The sequence below is a fragment of the Fusarium vanettenii genome (assembly GCF_000151355.1).
Source record: "Fusarium vanettenii 77-13-4 chromosome 8 genomic scaffold NECHAsca_11_chr8_3_0, whole genome shotgun sequence".
NCBI classification, from domain to species: domain Eukaryota; kingdom Fungi; phylum Ascomycota; class Sordariomycetes; order Hypocreales; family Nectriaceae; genus Fusarium; species Fusarium vanettenii.
In genome coordinates, this window is record NW_003315873.1 from 425,493 (window position 1) to 443,336 (window position 17,844).

The window sequence follows — 17,844 nt, forward strand, 5'->3', positions numbered from 1 at the left end:
AGTGTTTCTCCCAATTTTGATCTGTTTTTAGAGTTAATCTCAGCTTGGTAGGTAATTTTGACTCTCGTTTTCGTGTCCTGTTGGTCGCTTACGTCTCGGCCGCGCGGGTCGACTCCAGGCGCTTGTCCATCCAGCTGGTAACCGCGAATCGATGCTATTTTTGACAAAGACTTTTGTAAGCGCCGGGCTCGGAACAACCCGCAGCCCAGGCCGTTCTTCACGAGGCCGCTGATGATCTCATGATTATTACACCACCGCGCTCAACCAGTCCTTGGGCGTCTACTCGTTTAGGAAGTTCGGGAATGGAAATTGCTTGGTGTTTGTAGTTGGGAATACATGTGCCCGGTGCCTTTTTGTGCTAGTGTTCTTTCCTAGGTCCACACGGCTAGGCTATATAACTAGCCACTCTGCCGCCGCATGTTTATCACAGCCTCGGAAGCTTTGCTTTCCTTGATAAGGTGTTTTGGGCAATAGCTTCGTAGGCTTTTCTCCTTTCGGTCCGTCTTGTCACACTGAAGAATGCTCCTCGCGTTGTATTTTTCGTCACATTGGCTGAATTCACCCTTGAGAGTACATCCACAAGAATAGAGCAGATACTCTTGCGAACACATTTTCCGAGTGGAGGATGTCTCGATATTTGTGGGAAAGATGGGATAGGAATGTGGGTAACAGGCTCTTCCGTCTTAGGCATAAGAGATGCGATGAAATCGGAGCGAATTGACAAATATACGCGAATGACCGAGATGACAAACAGAGCAGTTGATGATGCTCCCTTGAAGTCATGATACTTTTGGGAGGGAAGAATTCATCTATGAGGTGAGTTTTTTTTGTAAGCGAAACCTCGGGTGGGGGTTCGCGGGCTGACACGGGGTACATGGATTTGTATGCGAGTCACCAGGCAGAGCAAAGTACCCCGGGTCAACCGAGCGCGCAGCCCCAATGCTGAGGGCATCTCAGGCCTCCAGTGGCTGACCTTCCGATTGGCCCGTTGCCAAAATCTTCAGCCAAACCGGGCAAGGACACAGCCTCCCGTCCTTGTCCCATTGGCTTGGGTATGGGTACGGGGGTACCTCTTGTCGCCCAGGTTATATCTGACGGTCTCGCCTCTGGTGTCGCGACCGCTGGTTTCACCTCTTTTCTTCTTCCCTCCCCCCATCTCTCGCTCGAATACGACAGCTTGACGATCCATCACCCTTAGATCTTTACCATTGTACGAGTTTTGTATTAATCAACCCCCCTATTGTGTCCATCAGCATGGCTCGCGGCAACCAGCGTGAAAAGGCTCGTCAGGCCAACCTTAAGGAGCAGGCCAAGAAGGTCCGTTGTCAGCCTCCAATGTCATCAGCGAGCACATGACTAACATGGTTTTGTTTGCACCTTCTATAGAAGTCTGGCACCAACATGAGCGGCACCCAGATGCAGCATGCTAAGGAGGCCAACGCCGATATCATGCGAAAGAAGCAGGCTGCCGGTACGCACCCCATCACCGAATCCCACGAGACACCGTCGATATACGCCCAGCCCCCATACAGTCAATGGACTAACATGTTTTGCTTAGCCGAGGCCCGCAAGGCTGCCGAGGACAAGAAATAGATGTCGCGACCATGCTGTAAAAACACTCCATCCTGCCCGACCAGACGACCGATCCTCCTCTCCCATAACCTCCGAGACGAGACGCGGGCATGATTAAATGTTTGACAACCAGCCTCTCCTTTTGTACAACGACGAGACGAATCAATTTTGGACAGCATAGGCGAAGTGGTGCAAATGTATGGGATACCTTTTTGGAAGATAAAGCTACACTAGCCTCTTGAATACATCTTTTTCTACGATGTGACTCATTCTGGCGTTTCTATACTCTTTTTTCGGTGATTTAAACGACGTGGCCTCACGTTCACGGCAAGTCTAATTCTCAGCAAATGATAGAACTGCCATCTCTTATTTTCAGCGTTGGGGTCTGTGTATTAACGTTGCGGGCCGTTGAAAGCATGTCAATCGTGCACACTCAGGCCTCGGTCGCTCTGATGAACTCTAGAGAATAACCTCCGGCTTTATGGTTGCAGGTTGTTAAGACGTGGTATCGGATTTTAATTGAACGTGTCAAATATAGCATTTTATCACTTTATCTCCCCCAAAATGGGGATCAAAGTACCTTAGTTAACATCTCAGTAATCTCAACAATAAAGGCTCTATGGCTAAAGCCTGAGGTCTCAATGCGCTCAAATCAACAAGGTTTATGCATATCATCATTAATAGCTTCTATGACACGCTGAAAGCAGCTCTGTTCACAATGAACAGCTTGCCTCTTGACCAGCTGAAGAGGTTAAAACCCCCTTCACGCAGCGGCTCCCCTCCAACATGAGCCTTCCCACCATCCTTACAATTCTCGACCACTTGAAGAGGTCAAAATCGCTGTCAAACATATAAGTGGTAGATTCTACCATAGCTGTCTGACCAACTCATCGCCTGCACGCTTCCATCATGCATTCTGAATCACCTATCAGACGCTCGGCGCTCCATTACATTGCACCTATATACACCATGGAATACACCATGGAATCCTGGCAACTACTCCCGCCGGAGCTCCGACTGATGGTCCTCGACTTGCTAGCCGATGATCCAGCACCCAAAAAGAAAACCAAGTTCTCAAAATACCCACTGACCCAGTACTCTCTCGTCTGCAGAGCCTGGCAGATCTTTTTCGAACGGCTTCTCTACCGCCACCTTTGCGTCGACCGAGTATCTCTCTACGACTTTGAGCAATTTGTCTGTCGACAGAGGTGCTTCGTCAAGCACATCAGGCTCAACGTCGACGTGAAGGCCTTTGACCACCTAGCACGCAAGAAATTCGACATGAGGTTTCTTTCCTATGAGAGATCAAATGTCTCGGAGACGCTCATATACCTCTTCCGAATCCTCAGCCGCTGGCGACCCGAGTTCGACTGTTCAAAGGACGTCACGTTCGAGATTACCGGGTGTCCCAGGGCACGGATTGCTGAGACCGCATCACGCCTGAACTGTTCGGCTCATTGCTCAGGCCCCTTAACGATCCCCAGATACTACTAAAGTACTTGAACCATCATTACCGAAGAGACGATCTGGGTCTTCGGTCAGATACCGACTTTGGACCGGGACATGCGCAGGCTAAAGTGATACCAGACGTGGGTGGTGCTGCGAAAGTCGAGGTACTGACTCTCGAGGGTCCTGAAGCCCATAATTCAGAGTCTCCCAAACCTATCCCACAAGACTGTCATCCATGATGACGACGAACTCAATGGTGTTCCGGGAAGTTAGTGATGGAACTAGGTGAACATGTATACACGTGGTGTTCACGAGTTTGTCAACACTCATTTTGCGATCTTCAGGATGCAATGAATCTGGTGTATGTTGCTGGATAACCTCAGCAATTGCTTGGCACAATACTCTTTCAAGTGCGCTAAAGGGGAGGACATGACCTTGATAACACGCACGAATTCCCGATGTCTCCGCACTGCTTTTATGGTTCAAGATTGGAGTTTAACGAATTGCTTGGTATACACATGTTGGTTCAGAGTGATCAGGGGTTGAACTGTTACTACTGCGTGCTTCTTCACAAATGCTCACAATCAGGGACAGTCTCAAGCGCTTGGATAATTGAATAAAGATACCATATTAGAACTTGTCCCACCTTCACGCAAAAGAGTCAAGACTATTCATAAACACTTGTCGTATTACCCACTAAACTCGCCGGTTATACCCATCTTCATACCCGTGAAGATTTGAACCAGAGCCATCTAGGCTCGCCCGTACAGTTTCCGAACCGTCTAAATCCCATAAGTGGTACACTAAATCATAAACTGGTCCACCTTAGAAACCCCTAGCTTTCCTGGTATCATATTTCACAACGGCCACCAACTTAGCTGAGACCGGCCATCTTCATGGGGAGACCACCAGCCATGCCGCCAAAGGCACCGATGCCCTGAGCGTTGGCGGCGGGGAACGAGCCGGCGGAGCAGGACACGACGCAGGTGCAGCTGCCATCGCTGCCGAGCTGACCCTTGCCGGGCACGTAGCCAGTGTTCTCGGGTGCGCTGGCAGTCTCGGTGGCAGCGGGCTTCTCAGCAGCTGGTTGTTCGGCAGCAGGCTGAGAGGCAGCGGGCTTCTCGGCAGCGGGCTGCTCAGCGGGCTTGCCGCCGGTGATGGGGGTCTGTTCACCCGTACCCTTCTGCTGGATGGCCATCTCCTTGAACTTGGCGTGAGTCTTCTCGGCGGTGGGGTTGATGGAGAAGACCATGCCCTGACCGCAGTGGTTGCCCTGCTTGCAGTAGAACCCTGGGAGGGTTAGCTTATAGTTGACATGCGTTAATGGGGAGTGACTTACAAAGAGGGGTGTCAACCATAACTTGCATGGCGACTTGAGGAGGAGGAGAGACAGTGTTGTTGGGGTTGGCCATGAAGCCAGAGTCCATACCGCCCTCGAGGATATCACAAGGGGTATCAAAAGCAGACTGAGAGACGGTGTGGTTCTGGGCGAGGAACTCAAAGATGACGGTGTCACCGATGGGCACATTGTCAAGCTCCTCAGGCTGGAAGACCAAACCGCCAGGGCCACCAACAGTGACGGTGTGCTTTGCAGGCTCAGCGGGAGCAGTAGCAGCAGGCTCTCCTGCAGGGGCCTCGGTGGCACCGCCAGCACCGGCGGTGACGGTCTGGGTGACGGTGACCTTCTCGTTGATGGTGGTGGTAGCAGCACCGTTACCGGGGTTGGCCCAGATGATGATGATCTCGGTCTTGGAGTCCTTTGTGATGCCGTGGCCCTTCATGCCCTGCCACTCATCTCCAGAGGGGTACCAGGCCTGCTTCTCCGGTTCAGGGTGAGTTCGTCGGTCGAGCTGACCACCGGGCAAGATGTCGAGGAAGCGAGCCATGGAGAGAGGCGCGACGGCCATGGCGATAGCAGCGGAATACTTCATGATGTCTTTTTTGTGGGTATTAAAGTTTGCGCAAGGAGAGGGAGAACAGTTCCTGTCAAAGGAGAGTAGATAGGTTGTCGAGACCTAGTGATTTGGTAGGAGATCAAATAAAGGCGAGGGCCTGCTCGTAAAGAAGGAAATTATCTCGAGTGCGATAAAAAAGAATGAAGCACGCGGAAGTTGAAGAACTTGCAAGAAAGGATGAAGAGGATGAAGAAACATTTCGTCTGAGGTTGCGGAACAACCGAGACTTATATCCATCACAGATCGTTTGGCAAGACAACCCCCTTCCCAGGTCGAAACACGGCGACTGCAGCAACCGGTTGCTTCGCCTCGCCTCGCTTCTGTTCGGCTGCTGGTGCCTCCGATCACGTAGCGCCGCCCATTGTAAATTTTTCGAGACGGGCTCGCGATGCGGGGGAGGCCGCTGTGACAGAAGCGTCTCGGAAGTTGGGCTTGGTGTTTTGAGTTGTGACCCCCTTTGGCCGCCGCCACACAGAAGAGTCTTGAGGTAGTAACGTGCACTTCTTGGGGTAGCCTCAACTACAGAGTAGTATCCTTGGCCGGCTAATAGCACCGTGTGAGTTGCATCAGCCCGCCCCAGGTTGACCAGGTCCCCCTTTGGTGAGACACCACCTCCGACAAGCCAAGGGCGGCAGTCTCTTCACCCGTTGTTTCCAAGCTAACGAACCGATAGGTCGCCTTTAACGGCAGTGGTCGATTTTTTGCCTGGGGGGGAGAAGAGGGGGGCCCAAGTCTAGATCTGCTAGGGTGGAACAGATGGTGTTTCAACGCGAGTCGCCAACAATAGCCGTTTAAGCGAGGTTTGTTATAGTTTCAATTGGACATATCGCCCAAAACTGCAAAAGTTGATGAGAAATTCGTTCTTAGGTGTTATCGCGTTGCTATAGTTGTGCGCCATTAATGATCGAGTTCAGTCAAACTTGACCAGCCATCACATTAAACAGCCCCTCCCTCATTTCATCCCATCCAGGAGTAAACTTCATGACCAGATCAATTCCCACGTGTCTCCGTCTCACCATTCATCTATCGGTTCTGACTTGGGTAAAGCCTCAGGCACCGTCCACACTTACCGGCTAACAAGCGCCGAGTGACCTCAGTAATGTCGTCCCTCCTAGCTAGACCATCTGACACGCTGATAAAGGCAGTCATGCATTCACTCGTTGACTCAAGATCCTCCTGCATAATCTCCAGCTCGCCGTACCAGTTGCTGAAGCGCTCGATGTCGATGTCCTGCTCGGCTGCCCACTTCTCCATGTCTTGGCGGAGATGGTTTATGCAATTCCTTTATTGCGTATATGAGCAGGAAAGAAGGCTCTAGGTTGAGGCGAGTATACCCTCTACGGTGGCTCCCTGTATACAAGCAATCTCTACCGACACTCTCAAGGACGGACAGTCTTCCACGGGCGTCATTAGACCTGGAGCCGTTGACTTGAGCGGCCACGATATGAGGTCTGACAAGCAATCGTGGATCCAGGATAAGTCGTTGACTATGATACGGCGATCGGCAATAGCCTTCTCGGTCCTCCCAGGCCAGCATTCTCGCTTGCGCAGAATCGGCCATCATTTATCCTCCGGTATAGTTCATCGCTGCACCAGCGTGCAAACATAGTGTGGTGCTGGGCCCCGCGCAGTTCACATATGTATTCTTCGTAGAACGTCGAGGGTCAGTCGAGCATCACGATCAATTCTGTCCTCGTACGCTGCCATTCGACCGTTTACTGGAGCAGACCCAGCCAGACTACATACGAAGCCCTATCCGGAATTTAGTGTTACTTCTCCCATGATTTCGATATTATTGTTCTCGGGGTTACTAGTTTAACTTACAGTGTCCTTCACAGAATGTACTCAATATTTGCCTCCTATCATTGCTGGGAGAAGACTCACAAAGCCTTTCCTCGCCATCCATATCGCCATTATGACCCATGTACCCCCAAACCCTCTTTCCTCGTGTAATTTAAACAACAGTCCGGTCGCTATTCGGATCGCTGGCTGTTGAGATTGACACACCCCATGTTCACCATGGGGTAAGCCAAGTTGTAGTGTCTCAACCCGGCGTCCAAAGCCGAGTTTGCAAGAGTCTCTGGCTTCCCGAAGTCGCGACTTTGTTGGTCAACTTCATTTCACCAACACACAGGCTGCCAGTGTATCTGAACTCGGATGCCTCGGGCACAAAACAATTGTGTCGAGTCAAGACCCCCGGTTCTGTTGAGCTTGCTGCTGACCCTCAAACAAGCCAGTGTAGTAGCCGGCATAGTACCATGACATGAGAAGCTTTTTGAGGTTTTCATCTTGCACTGGCAAATTTTTGTTAGCCGTTGGTCAGAGGTGTTCGCGGGTGTGGTTGACTTACCAGAGCCTAGAACAGCCTGCACAGGGAATGAGGGGAGTCCTTGGGGCGTAGCCTGAGGCTCGTTGCGTGATGAGGGTGTCTATTTAGTTAGCTGCTGAATAATTTCTGTGTTTTCCTCACGTCAAAAAGTATGGGAAGGGGTTACAAGATAGCTTACTTCCTCTTTCACAGCTTCTTGCGCAGAAGTGGATGGGTGCTCAGGCTGAATAAGTTCGACATCTTGAAGGCGATCAGGAGAAGACTCGTGCTTGGTCGCAGCCCTAGAAAAAGATGTCAGTAGAGTAACCAGTGCTGCTATCTCGAGACAACGTACTGGCTCTTAGACTCCAGATCTCGAACACTGCCGCCTTTCGCGTGAATGCTGTGGTATTTCTATCGGCCGTTAGCAGACGCTCTCCAATCTTCTCAGACTCACCTACCTTGTACTCCTCTAAGGCCTCGTTCCATGAGTCGATGAGGGCCGAATCGTCCCACAACTCCTCGTGGGTCAGGTTCTCCTGCTTGGCCGACATTTTGAGATTCAAGAGCTCCAACTGTCAGGTCCAGAATATGCCGTCGTGAAGTGATTAGGGGCGCCCTAGAGGTGGTGCTGATAGAACCGACGAGGATATACGAGCCTTATCTAATTCAGATTACCTTCATCTCCAGTATTCACAAGGGCGATGAACTGGTTTGCGACTCAAATTGTTGCCAGTTCCAAGTGTAAGTCTGGTCGTCGCGTCGACTGCCTATCACCAAGCTCCAGAAGCTGCAGGCGACCCTTTAGCGGACCAAGCCACTAAAGGACCCCAACCCCCGCGCTGATAGTGGGCGGTCTCTCACCGCCCACATCAGACGCGGCAGAATCCCAAATTTTTCCACGCCTCCATCTTTTTTTCTGCGGCCGCCGTCCAGCTTTTGCGCAGGTACCTCCAGCAAGCACAACACGACACAATGGCTCCAGAACTCAGGAAAAGAAAGTGTGAGTATATCGAACGTCTGTCAATCTTCATGCGCTAATGATTTTTAGCCGTCTCTGACGTGCAGAAGCCCAACGGCGCTGCTAAGCCTGTCAAGGCCGCCAAGGGCAAGCGGAAGGGTAAATCCATCCAACTCCATTGCAGTCACCTCTCGTCTCTAATACATCTCGATAGCCGCCGAAGATGGATCGCCCGTGTCACTGAAGAAGCAAAGGTCGGTCAAGAAGGTTGCCGTCACCGCCAAGTCGGTCGAGAAGCCGGCGCAAAAGTCCAAGAAGAGCAAGGCCGTCGAGGAGGTCAAGGTCGTTGAGGAGGAGGAAACCACCACGCTCGACATCCCCAACGAGTCCGAGTCCGAAGCCGAGGAGAGCAACGAGGTCAAGGCCATCGTGGAGGAGCTGGACTCTGGTGACGAGGACATCACTGAGGGCGACGTCGTCTTCAAGCCCGGACAGGATGTCGGCAAGATCCCCAAGGTCTCCAAGGCGGTTCAGAAGGCCGCTGAGGGCGCCGACGAGGACGCTGGCGTCATCTACATCGGCCGAATCCCCCACGGTTTCTACGAGCACGAGATGAGACAGTACTTTGAGCAGTTTGGCACCATTGTGGCTCTCCGACTTTCGCGCAACAAGAAGACGGGTGCCAGCAAGCACTACGCCTTTGTCAAGTTCGCTGAGGCGACTACGGCTGAGATTGTCGCAAAGACCATGGACAACTACCTTTTGTTCGGACACATCCTCAAGTGCCGAGTCATCCCCAAGGAGCAGGTGCACGACGACCTCTTCAAGGGCGCCAACCGGCGGTTCAAGCCGGTTCCCTGGAACAAAATGGCCGGCTATCAGCTCCAGAAACCCCTGACTGAGGCTGGCTGGACAAAGAAGGTTTCCAAGGAGCAAGGCAGGCGAGCAAAGAAGGCTGTCAAGCTCAAGGAGATTGGCTACGAGTTTGAGGCGCCTGAGATCAAGGACGTCCCCCCTCCTGCGCCCAAGGCCATTGAGAACGGAGAGGAGGTCAAGGCGATTGAGGCTGCTCCCGCCGAGGAAGAGCCCAAGGAAGAGCCCAAGGTTGAGGAGCCCAAGGTCGAGGAGCCCAAGGTCGAGGAGCCCGCTGAGGTTGCGGAGCCTGAGCCTGAGCCTGTTGTCGAGGAGCCCGAGGTCAAGAAGACCAAGGCAAAGCCAGCCCCCAAGGCAAAGAAGGCCAAGGGGACAAAAGCAAAGGGCCGCAAGGCAAAGGCTTGAGTGAATCGTTCAATGATTTAGGAGTTCAGCGACATAGATATAGGGTTTAAAAGTCCATAATGAATTGCATGTCTGGACCAGTTGTCACGATGTTCGTCTGAGAGAAGTTTTCTTTTTCTACGTTTTGATGTTGATATGTACGCACATAAGCGAACCCATAGCACTCATAGGAAATAAAAGAGCAAGCAATGGGATTATGAAAGGCGATCGATTGTCTACTTCGCGCAAGACTATGAAGAAGCCACGGCATACAATGGTCTTTTTCAAAAATTTGATGTGCGAAGGGGATGTAAGATGAAGAAGAGAAAATTTGGAAGCGAGGCGCGAGAAAGTGTTCAAATGAGGATCACTTCAAGGTCCCACCTAGATTGATGACTAAGAATACCCGCGCCTATTCTTGCCCTGGAAGGTCAATACTCGCGACCCTGGGGAAACCTTGACAAGGTGTGACAGATATTGACTAGATACGGCTAGGACTTTCTCATGTGAGGTTATCTCTATTGGAGGGGAATGCATATGCGTATACATGTCTGAAGCGAAATGCAAGACAGCTCCCAAACATGGCTAGACAATTAGTTATCCGTTCCTGGGAGCCGGGAAGTTTCTATGCGGGGTTCCGTTTACGGATGATGCCTCATGGGAAGCTTCGATGTGTATGAGGATCTTGTACTTATAAGCTCTGCTACCCAATGTTTATGATCTGTCTTCTTGATTCTTGTTTCATCTACAGTCTCGCAACAATCCTCAATACGACAGCTCTCATCAATCGCTTACACCCAAGCAATGACACAGTCTACAATCTTTATCAACGGAAGGTTGTTTGGTGACGCAAAAGATGCAACAGAAGATGCCGTCTATCATGATTCCATGATCATCAATGGATCCAAGATTGTCCATGTTGGAAAGGAAACCGATGAACCCGTACAACAAGCGAAACAAGCGGGCGCCAATGTCGTCAACCTAGAGAACCGAGTTGTGGTTCCTAGCTTTATCGACAGTCATGTCCACCTACTCTTCTTTGGCCTCTCGTTAAAGAAGCTGGACGTATCACAATGCGCATCACTTGAGGATATACAGAGCACCATCTCCAAGTACGCCAAGGAGCATCCTGAGGTGCCTCGAATTCTATGCAAGGGCTGGATGCAATCCGTCACAGACGGCGAGGGTCTAGCCAAATGGTTGGACGACCTGGACCCCCGTCCTATCTACATCGAAGCTTTCGATCTACACTCTTCATGGCTAAGCACAGCAGCCTTGAAAGAGCTGCCTGTGGAAGAGATGAAGGCTACCTGTGGAGAGCACGTCACCTGCGATGAGGCTGGAAATCCAACTGGCCTGCTTGCTGAAACAGCCGTGTCTGCGTTTGTCTGGCCTCATCTGGTTGGTGCTTGCACGACTGAAGAGAAGCAAGCTGCACTACAAAGTGCCTTTGAAGCGTACATCGAGGCTGGATACGCCGGAGTCATCGACATGGCCATGGACATGAACTACTGGGAGGCACTCGAAGAGTATCGCAAAACCAAGGGTCTTCCCGTTCACTTTGCCGCTCACTGGCTCATCCCTTACGAGTCAGACGAAGAGGCGCAGCTTAAACACATTGAGGAGGCCATCGCCATGAACCAGAAGTGGCATCCTTCACGGTCGCCCGACTTTTGCGTCGTTGGAGTGAAGATCATAAGTGATGGTGTCGTGGATGGGTGTACCGCGGCGATGAGCTACCCATACGGCAAGAGCAAGGAGATTGTTCCGCCGTTGTGGCCAGGAGACGCCCTACAGAGAGTCATCAAGCGGGTTGTTGAAGCTGGAATGCAGTGTGCGGTACATGCCATTGGAGATGCCGCAATCACACAAGCAATCGACGGCATTGCCAGCGCCAACAGTCCCCGGGGAAGACATCGCATCGAGCATCTGGAGCTTGCCAGTGCTGAAGATGCCAGACGTCTCGGTAAGCTGGGAATCACAGCATCTATCCAGCCCGTCCACAGTGATCCTTCACTCAACTCTGCCTACGCCAAGCTCATCAGGCCTGCGACATGGGAGAGGGCTTTCCCTTACCGTGAGTTTCTTGAGGGACACGCCTGCGTCGCCATCGGTACAGACGCGCCAACCGCTCGACACCTACCGTTCCCAAACCTGTACAATGCCACAACGAGAAAGTCTGCACTCCAGCCAACATCAAGCGCCAAATGCAACGCCGATGCTGCGCTCACGCTGTCTCAGGCCGTGACTGCGGCTACATCTGGCGCGGCGTACTCTCGTTTCGCGGAGGAGTGGACTGGAAGCTTGAAGGCAGGTCTGAGGGCGGATTTCTTGACGCTGGATACGCAGTGGACGCCAGAGTCTCTACTAGAGGCCAGGGTATATCAGACTTGGAGCCAGGGTAAGGTGGTTTACCAAGCAAAGCCTGAGGTGTTGAATTAGAAGCGTTGTCAGATTGTAACAGGAGATTTACCAATTGTTTATAAAGCACATCTGACAGTGTTGAACACGAGTTTCACAATCACACGTGATGATGTTATACGAGGTGACACTTTGCACATCCAGCATGATGAAGAATCAAAAACAGGTACAATACCATTTTATCTGTCGAATGGTGTAATGACAAAATGTCTCTCGCGAGATCTTGCATCAAACATTGGAGCCAAGACTGCATCTTTCAAGATCGACAGCGGGGGGGTAGAGGTAATGTAGCACCGTAAATGACCTGGGTGAGATACGATGTTTGAAGGCCCACATTGAAGATGAGGATGGATACGAAAATGTGCAGAATATAGCTCATCCAGCTGCTGAATCTGGTTATGAGAGTAAGCATATAAATCACATGAAAAAGATGATTCTAATTCCGGACGTCTATAGAGTACGAGCATTAAGAGGATCCCTCCATCGTCGAGATATCTCGTGTCATAAAGTCAATGCCATGGGTCATCATTAGCTCAAATAACAGACCAGGAAACCCCTCGTATGTGGTCACATCACAAGAACCATGCCTCATCTCAGTCGTGCATCAGTTAAATAAGGCCAACGCCAAGCAATTGACATTTCCGAGCCGATATTACCAGCCCGTATCTCAACATTGGCAGCGGCCGTTGTACTCCCGCTCCCGCTAACTCCAGGGCAGCTCCAGGTGCTCATCCACTAAATGCCGTTGTAGGTGAGCTGACGTGTTGGAATCCATCCACCCACCCCAATCTACCTGACCTGCACCATCAACCGCAGGGAGGACAGGCGTACCTAACACGTACACGTCCCTCTGCATACATCTACACTAGAAAAAGAGGGCATCTCTGCACGACATTGATCCCTCTCGATGCCTCTGACTGGCGCATCGCAACCTCACCATGTCGTCCACGCCCACTACAGACCCTACCCAGGCGTCAAATTCAGGTGCGTGCGGCCCCTGTCCCCCTGCAAATCAATCCAATCGCTCGCTCGCAGATGGAGAATGAACGTGTCCTGATGATGGGGGGCCTCGCCTCTTTCCACGTGCAGCCTCGTCCAAGAAGAAGAAGAACAACAAGAAGAAGAACGCCAACAAGAACAAGGCTCAAGAGCAGCCCGCCAACAACTCTGAGCCACACCAAGCGTCCGACGGCACCCCGGAGGAGCCAGATACACCCACTCAGCCTGTGCGTAGTAGTTCATGACCCCCCTCCTCGTCCACCTCCACCAATGCACCCTCGCGCTGACCCTATATCCCCTTGCAGGAGACTCCGGTCGATGCAGACGTACCCGCCGATAGCAACGGGCATGCCGTAGAGCCCAAGAGCAACGGGCTCTCACCCCCGACGGTTGATGGCGAAAAGCCCGACGATTCAGACACCTCTGCCAAGCTAGAGGCCATGAGCCAGGAACGAGAGGCCCTGCGGGCTGAGGTCGAGCAGCTGAGGAGGCAGCTCGAGAGCATCCAGGAATCACACGCCAGCGAGGTCACACAGCTCAAGGCCGACCTCGAGGAGAGCAACGCCGCAAAGGAGTCGGCCGAGGAGCAGTATCAGAACCTCCTCGGCCGCGTCGAGAAGATTAAGCAGACGCTAAGCGACAGGTTACGGCGCGACAAGGCAGAGCTAGAGGAGGCTAAAGAGAGGATAGAAGAGCTCGAGGCGCAGAATGACGAGCTCAGGAACACGGCCGTGTCGTCCGGCGAAGACGTCAGCAAGCTGAAGGAGGATCTGCAGGATGCGACAAGAGAGCTCAACACACTCCGAAGTCGCAACAACCTGTCAGCGCAGAATTGGAGCAAGGAAAAGGATGAGCTCGTCCGACAGGTACAGCACCTCAAGGAAGAGATGGAAACGACTGCGAACGCTATGGGCGAGTGGGAGGTCATCGCCATGGAAGAGCGCTCCATCAAGGAGAGCCTCGTCGACAAGGTCTCGGAGCTGGAGGAGCAGGTCGTTGCCCTAAGGGAGGGCTACGAGGGTGCCAACTCGGAGCGGGATAGCCAGGCGACCCTCATCGACAACCTACAGAACGCCCTCCGCGAGATACAAGAGGCCCGAAAGAGGGAGCTGCGCGAGATGGTCGAGACGACTGAGGAGCAGGTGCAGGGCCTAAAGAAGTTGGTCCAGGAGGCCGACGCCCGCGCCACCGAGGCCGAGACGGCCAAGCAGTCCTTAACTCAGGAGCTCGAGAGGACAGCGCCGTTCGAGAAGGAGGTCAAGGAGAAGAACCTCTTGATAGGAAAGCTGAGACACGAGGCCATTGTGCTGAATGATCACTTGACCAAGGCACTGCGATACCTGAAAAAGACCAAGCCGGAGGACAATGTCGATAGGTATGTCGCATACGGATGTGTCACGATTCGTACTAACCTTGAGCAGACAAATCGTCACCAACCACCTCCTCCACTTCCTCACTCTCGACCGCGGCGACGCCAAGCGCTTCCAGGTCCTCCAAGTCATGGCTGGCTACCTTAACTGGACTGATGAGCAGCGCGAACAGGCCGGCCTCGCCCGCCCCGGCGCCTCCAACAGTCTTCGCCTACCCATGTCCCCCTTCACACGAACACCCAGCTCGCCCTCGCTCAGCGCCGACGTCTTCTCGGAGCCATCATCCTCTAGGGACAAGGAGTCGCTGTCAGAGCTATGGGCCAACTTCCTAGAACGCAGCGCCCAAGAGGGCTCAGGAGACACGCCGAGCAGAAAGGGAAGCTCAAGCAGTGCCGCCACAGGGCCTGTAAGACCGGAATCGGCGCGACCAGATTCCAAAAATTAATAAACTAGGGAGAGTTCACATGGTGTTACGCTATCACAAGACAAGGGAGGTGGACACGGTGCATGTTTCAAGGGGAGAGGGGAGCTGGCCAAACGGGCGGATAATGGGATGGGCACAAGATTTCCGGACGGTTTTTGAAGAAGCAAAAAAAAAGGGTACGAGCTGTGTTTATTGTGGGCTCAAAGAAGGCCCTTGAAGGGTATAGACCTCTCTGTATGAATAGGTTCTTTCTCAGTGGATTGGTTGGGATAAGAAGGGGTTGGCGGGCTAGATACTAGCTATCACTATCATCATCCGCCGGCTCTTGCTGCAATGGCTGCAGCACATTCTGCGCATACGCATCTGCGTCCCTTGTGATTGTGCCAATGTCGATACGGTTGCTCAGTGCATCGTTGACGCCCTCCACCACGTCCCTCTCCTCCATGACCTCACCCATGAGGCGCACCTCGTGAGACCAGTAGGCGTGGCTACGCGAGCGAAGCTCGTCGTCGCGCAGCGCCGTGTTCTTTACTATTCCCAGCGCACTGAGCTTGCTCTTTACAGATAGCAGAGCGCGGGATGTTGACTCGATACGCTCAACTGCCGAAGGGGGTTCGGCAAAGGCCCTGTTGGTTGAGGACAGGTAAAGCAGCCACGCAAGGGAGGCGTTGAAGGCCGCAAGGGCAGCCAGACGCGCAACACGGGAAGTCCAGAAGAAAAAGTCAACCTCTGGTAGGCGGAGCGCGCGAGCGTTGGCTTGATAGTTGTAAGAGTTGACAAAGTAAATGTCAAGAGCAGCAATAGCAGCGGCCAACATTGTAGCCTTGGCCCGCCATTGATTACCTGCCTTGCCTGTGAAGGAGGGGCTCGTTACGATGGCCACGGCGACGAGGTTTGCAAGGTGAGGCCAAACAAGCTGGGGAATGGCGTAGTAGAAGAATGTTCTCGGGTCGTCGGAGTGGCAGAATGGGCAATCGGCCAGAACTTTAGGTCCATACTGGATATATAACAGCCTGCTCTCGAGGTTGACGAATCTCATGCGCAGCGCCTCATCCTGCTTCGTCAAAGCATTCCCAGGTCTTCCAGCAGCAACACGGTTGAAGAGAACATCGACGGGGATCTGCAGCCGGCTCTGCGTCGCCTGGAAGAGGTTCTCGGGCGCGAGGAAGGGCAGCGACTTGAGGATGTAGGTGAAGGAGAGGAAGGCGAGGAGGCCGAGTGCGACGCGAACGCGGGGCGGGACGGGGACGATGGGGACTCGGTGGGAGGTCGAGCCGTTGCGGAAGGAGCGGTAGTAAGAGATGGCCTTGGGGAGGAGCATAGGCCCGAAGAAGATGACGAGGGAACGGATGCTGGGACGTTAGAGTTAGCTGGGCTTGCACATGTGAGTTTGTGTGTGTAAGTGGCCGTTGTTCCAAGAAGAGAACAGCCAGCATACACAAGGTCAGATACAGGAGAACTTACGAATCCCAGGGAATCGCCATGATGGCGGATAAGTGCTCTCAGTCAGAGAGTCTCTGTTATCCGTTGGTGTTTTGGTTAAAAGTTGACACGGTTGAAGTGTTCAAAGGGCGAAGGCAGAACCAGTGACGTCGAAGGCGATTACTCAAGTACCCTACAACTCTCATTAAGGCAAAGGTGTCGCTAAGCCGGGAGAAATGTGGGGTGCCAGGAAGATTGAAGGTGGGGCCGAGCGTTTTCTTCGAGAGCAAAAAGCTCGAAGAATTTCTTCTTGGTCAACTTTTTCTTCTTCTTCAACACAAACTTTTCCAACCATAAGCACCTCTTTCTCACTCTTTGTTCAGTATTCACTCTCTTCTTTGTCTGTTTACTCCTAATCATAGCTCGATAGTGCAATCACATGGCTTACGCGCCCGTTGTTCACGTCCCCGACTCGCGTCCCGTGTGACAGTGACACGTCCAGATATTCACTCCATTCCAATTGGCACTTTCGAAGCTTTTGCGATCCTACTTCTCCGTGGTCGCTAGAGTCAATATGTTGCCTAGATGAACCCCAAAATACCCTGCCAAGGGTTATTCTCTGTCGTGTTACAAAGTCTCAGCTCCGGCAATGAAGAACTTTGCGTCAAATTTATCAAAGAGATACATCCCAATCGTAAAATCAACTGTAATTTTTGCTCCATTCTTTGCGCCGTAGCGTATGCACAGATATATCTACATATTTGTTCGCTTTATAATTCCTTCTTCTCCGTCTCGACCTGAGCCTTGACGGGCGCCTCCTTGGTCTTGCTCTGCTTGGCGTTCATCACCAGGCCCGCGATGCCCATGATCAGGTCGCTGAAGAGGAGGATGACACCTGTGCAGGCCAGCTGCCAAGAGGCGATGCTGACACTCCCCATGGGTCCGCGAGGGAACGAGAGGATCCATTCGGCATAGTATGGGAACCAGCCGTACGGCAGCCAGAACATGGGCTCGGTGGCGTACCAGAATGGCAGAAAGTATTGGGGCGCGCGGGTGAGGACGATGCGGACTCCGGTGAGGGAAGTGTCGAACTTGGATCGTGTAGCAGCCATGCTGTTCTCTGTAGGCACACGTGTCAGCTGTGTCTAAGCCTATATTCTTGTCTGTAGACGTACTCTTCTTCTCCAGCTGCTCGAGCAGCTTGTCGTGCTGTCGGCGCAGCTTCGCCCACTTGGCAAACTCGTCCTGGCTACTCGTGGCCTTGAGCTCCCTCTGGACCTTGAGGTACTCTGCCTGCATCTTGCGCTGCTCGCCTGCCGCCTTGGCCGTCGGGACGGGGAGGAAGTTGATGAGCGTCCAGAGCTTAAAGCAAGTCAGTGGAAGCTCCTATGGTGCTTCGGAGGCACATACCAGGTTATTGATCGCCTTGGCTCCGATGGCGTTGACGAGGTGGACAACCACCTCGATGAGGAAGATGGAGAGCATAAGAGGGTGAGCCATGTTGACGGATTTAGTATAGTAATCGTGGGCTATCTGCGCATTTCGTGGTTCCTCGAGCGCCGGGTGAAGCTCGTCGTCGATGCTGTTGGCGGTGTTGAAGGTCGGGTTCTTTTGTCAACGTGGTGGTGTCGGGGCCATGTCATAGCCCCGACACATTGCATGGAGGGCTCCATTTCAAACCCCTCCACACCACCAAAAACCCTCCC

General features: G+C 52.7%; 8 protein-coding genes across 8 annotated transcripts; 4 read left to right on the forward strand and 4 right to left on the reverse strand.

The window, feature by feature from the left end:
* Window positions 1-2,481: 2,481 nt before the first annotated feature.
* On the forward strand, window positions 2,482-3,066 carry NECHADRAFT_84057 (uncharacterized protein; the record flags this gene model as incomplete). Its single annotated transcript, XM_003048286.1, has 1 exon — window positions 2,482-3,066. One exon carries the CDS (start codon window positions 2,482-2,484, stop codon window positions 3,064-3,066), a length of 585 nt encoding a protein of 194 aa, XP_003048332.1.
* An 829-nt stretch (window positions 3,067-3,895) lies between these two features.
* NECHADRAFT_47748 (uncharacterized protein) lies at window positions 3,896-4,802 on the reverse strand (the record flags this gene model as incomplete). Its single annotated transcript, XM_003048484.1, has 2 exons — window positions 3,896-4,311; window positions 4,361-4,802. 2 exons carry the CDS (start codon window positions 4,800-4,802, stop codon window positions 3,896-3,898), a joined length of 858 nt encoding a protein of 285 aa, XP_003048530.1.
* A 2,361-nt stretch (window positions 4,803-7,163) lies between these two features.
* NECHADRAFT_84059 (uncharacterized protein) lies at window positions 7,164-7,838 on the reverse strand (the record flags this gene model as incomplete). The annotated part of the gene is made up of 5 exons (XM_003048485.1): window positions 7,164-7,270; window positions 7,327-7,405; window positions 7,484-7,586; window positions 7,640-7,698; window positions 7,746-7,838. 5 exons carry the CDS (start codon window positions 7,836-7,838, stop codon window positions 7,164-7,166), a joined length of 441 nt encoding a protein of 146 aa, XP_003048531.1.
* A 421-nt stretch (window positions 7,839-8,259) lies between these two features.
* On the forward strand, window positions 8,260-9,523 carry NECHADRAFT_47760 (uncharacterized protein; the record flags this gene model as incomplete). The annotated part of the gene is made up of 4 exons (XM_003048287.1): window positions 8,260-8,287; window positions 8,336-8,404; window positions 8,460-9,364; window positions 9,407-9,523. 4 exons carry the CDS (start codon window positions 8,260-8,262, stop codon window positions 9,521-9,523), a joined length of 1,119 nt encoding a protein of 372 aa, XP_003048333.1.
* A 783-nt stretch (window positions 9,524-10,306) lies between these two features.
* NECHADRAFT_47750 (uncharacterized protein) lies at window positions 10,307-11,944 on the forward strand (the record flags this gene model as incomplete). The annotated part of the gene is made up of 1 exon (XM_003048288.1): window positions 10,307-11,944. The coding sequence occupies one exon, from the start codon at window positions 10,307-10,309 to the stop codon at window positions 11,942-11,944; it is 1,638 nt and encodes a 545-aa protein (XP_003048334.1).
* A 917-nt stretch (window positions 11,945-12,861) lies between these two features.
* Window positions 12,862-14,737, forward strand: NECHADRAFT_47616 (uncharacterized protein; the record flags this gene model as incomplete). The annotated part of the gene is made up of 4 exons (XM_003048289.1): window positions 12,862-12,907; window positions 13,013-13,149; window positions 13,228-14,297; window positions 14,341-14,737. The coding sequence occupies 4 exons, from the start codon at window positions 12,862-12,864 to the stop codon at window positions 14,735-14,737; spliced, it is 1,650 nt and encodes a 549-aa protein (XP_003048335.1).
* A 274-nt stretch (window positions 14,738-15,011) lies between these two features.
* NECHADRAFT_105135 (uncharacterized protein) lies at window positions 15,012-16,200 on the reverse strand (the record flags this gene model as incomplete). The annotated part of the gene is made up of 2 exons (XM_003048486.1): window positions 15,012-16,068; window positions 16,181-16,200. 2 exons carry the CDS (start codon window positions 16,198-16,200, stop codon window positions 15,012-15,014), a joined length of 1,077 nt encoding a protein of 358 aa, XP_003048532.1.
* A 708-nt stretch (window positions 16,201-16,908) lies between these two features.
* NECHADRAFT_84064 (uncharacterized protein) lies at window positions 16,909-17,638 on the reverse strand (the record flags this gene model as incomplete). Its single annotated transcript, XM_003048487.1, has 3 exons — window positions 16,909-17,258; window positions 17,314-17,500; window positions 17,549-17,638. 3 exons carry the CDS (start codon window positions 17,636-17,638, stop codon window positions 16,909-16,911), a joined length of 627 nt encoding a protein of 208 aa, XP_003048533.1.
* Window positions 17,639-17,844: the final 206 nt, after the last annotated feature.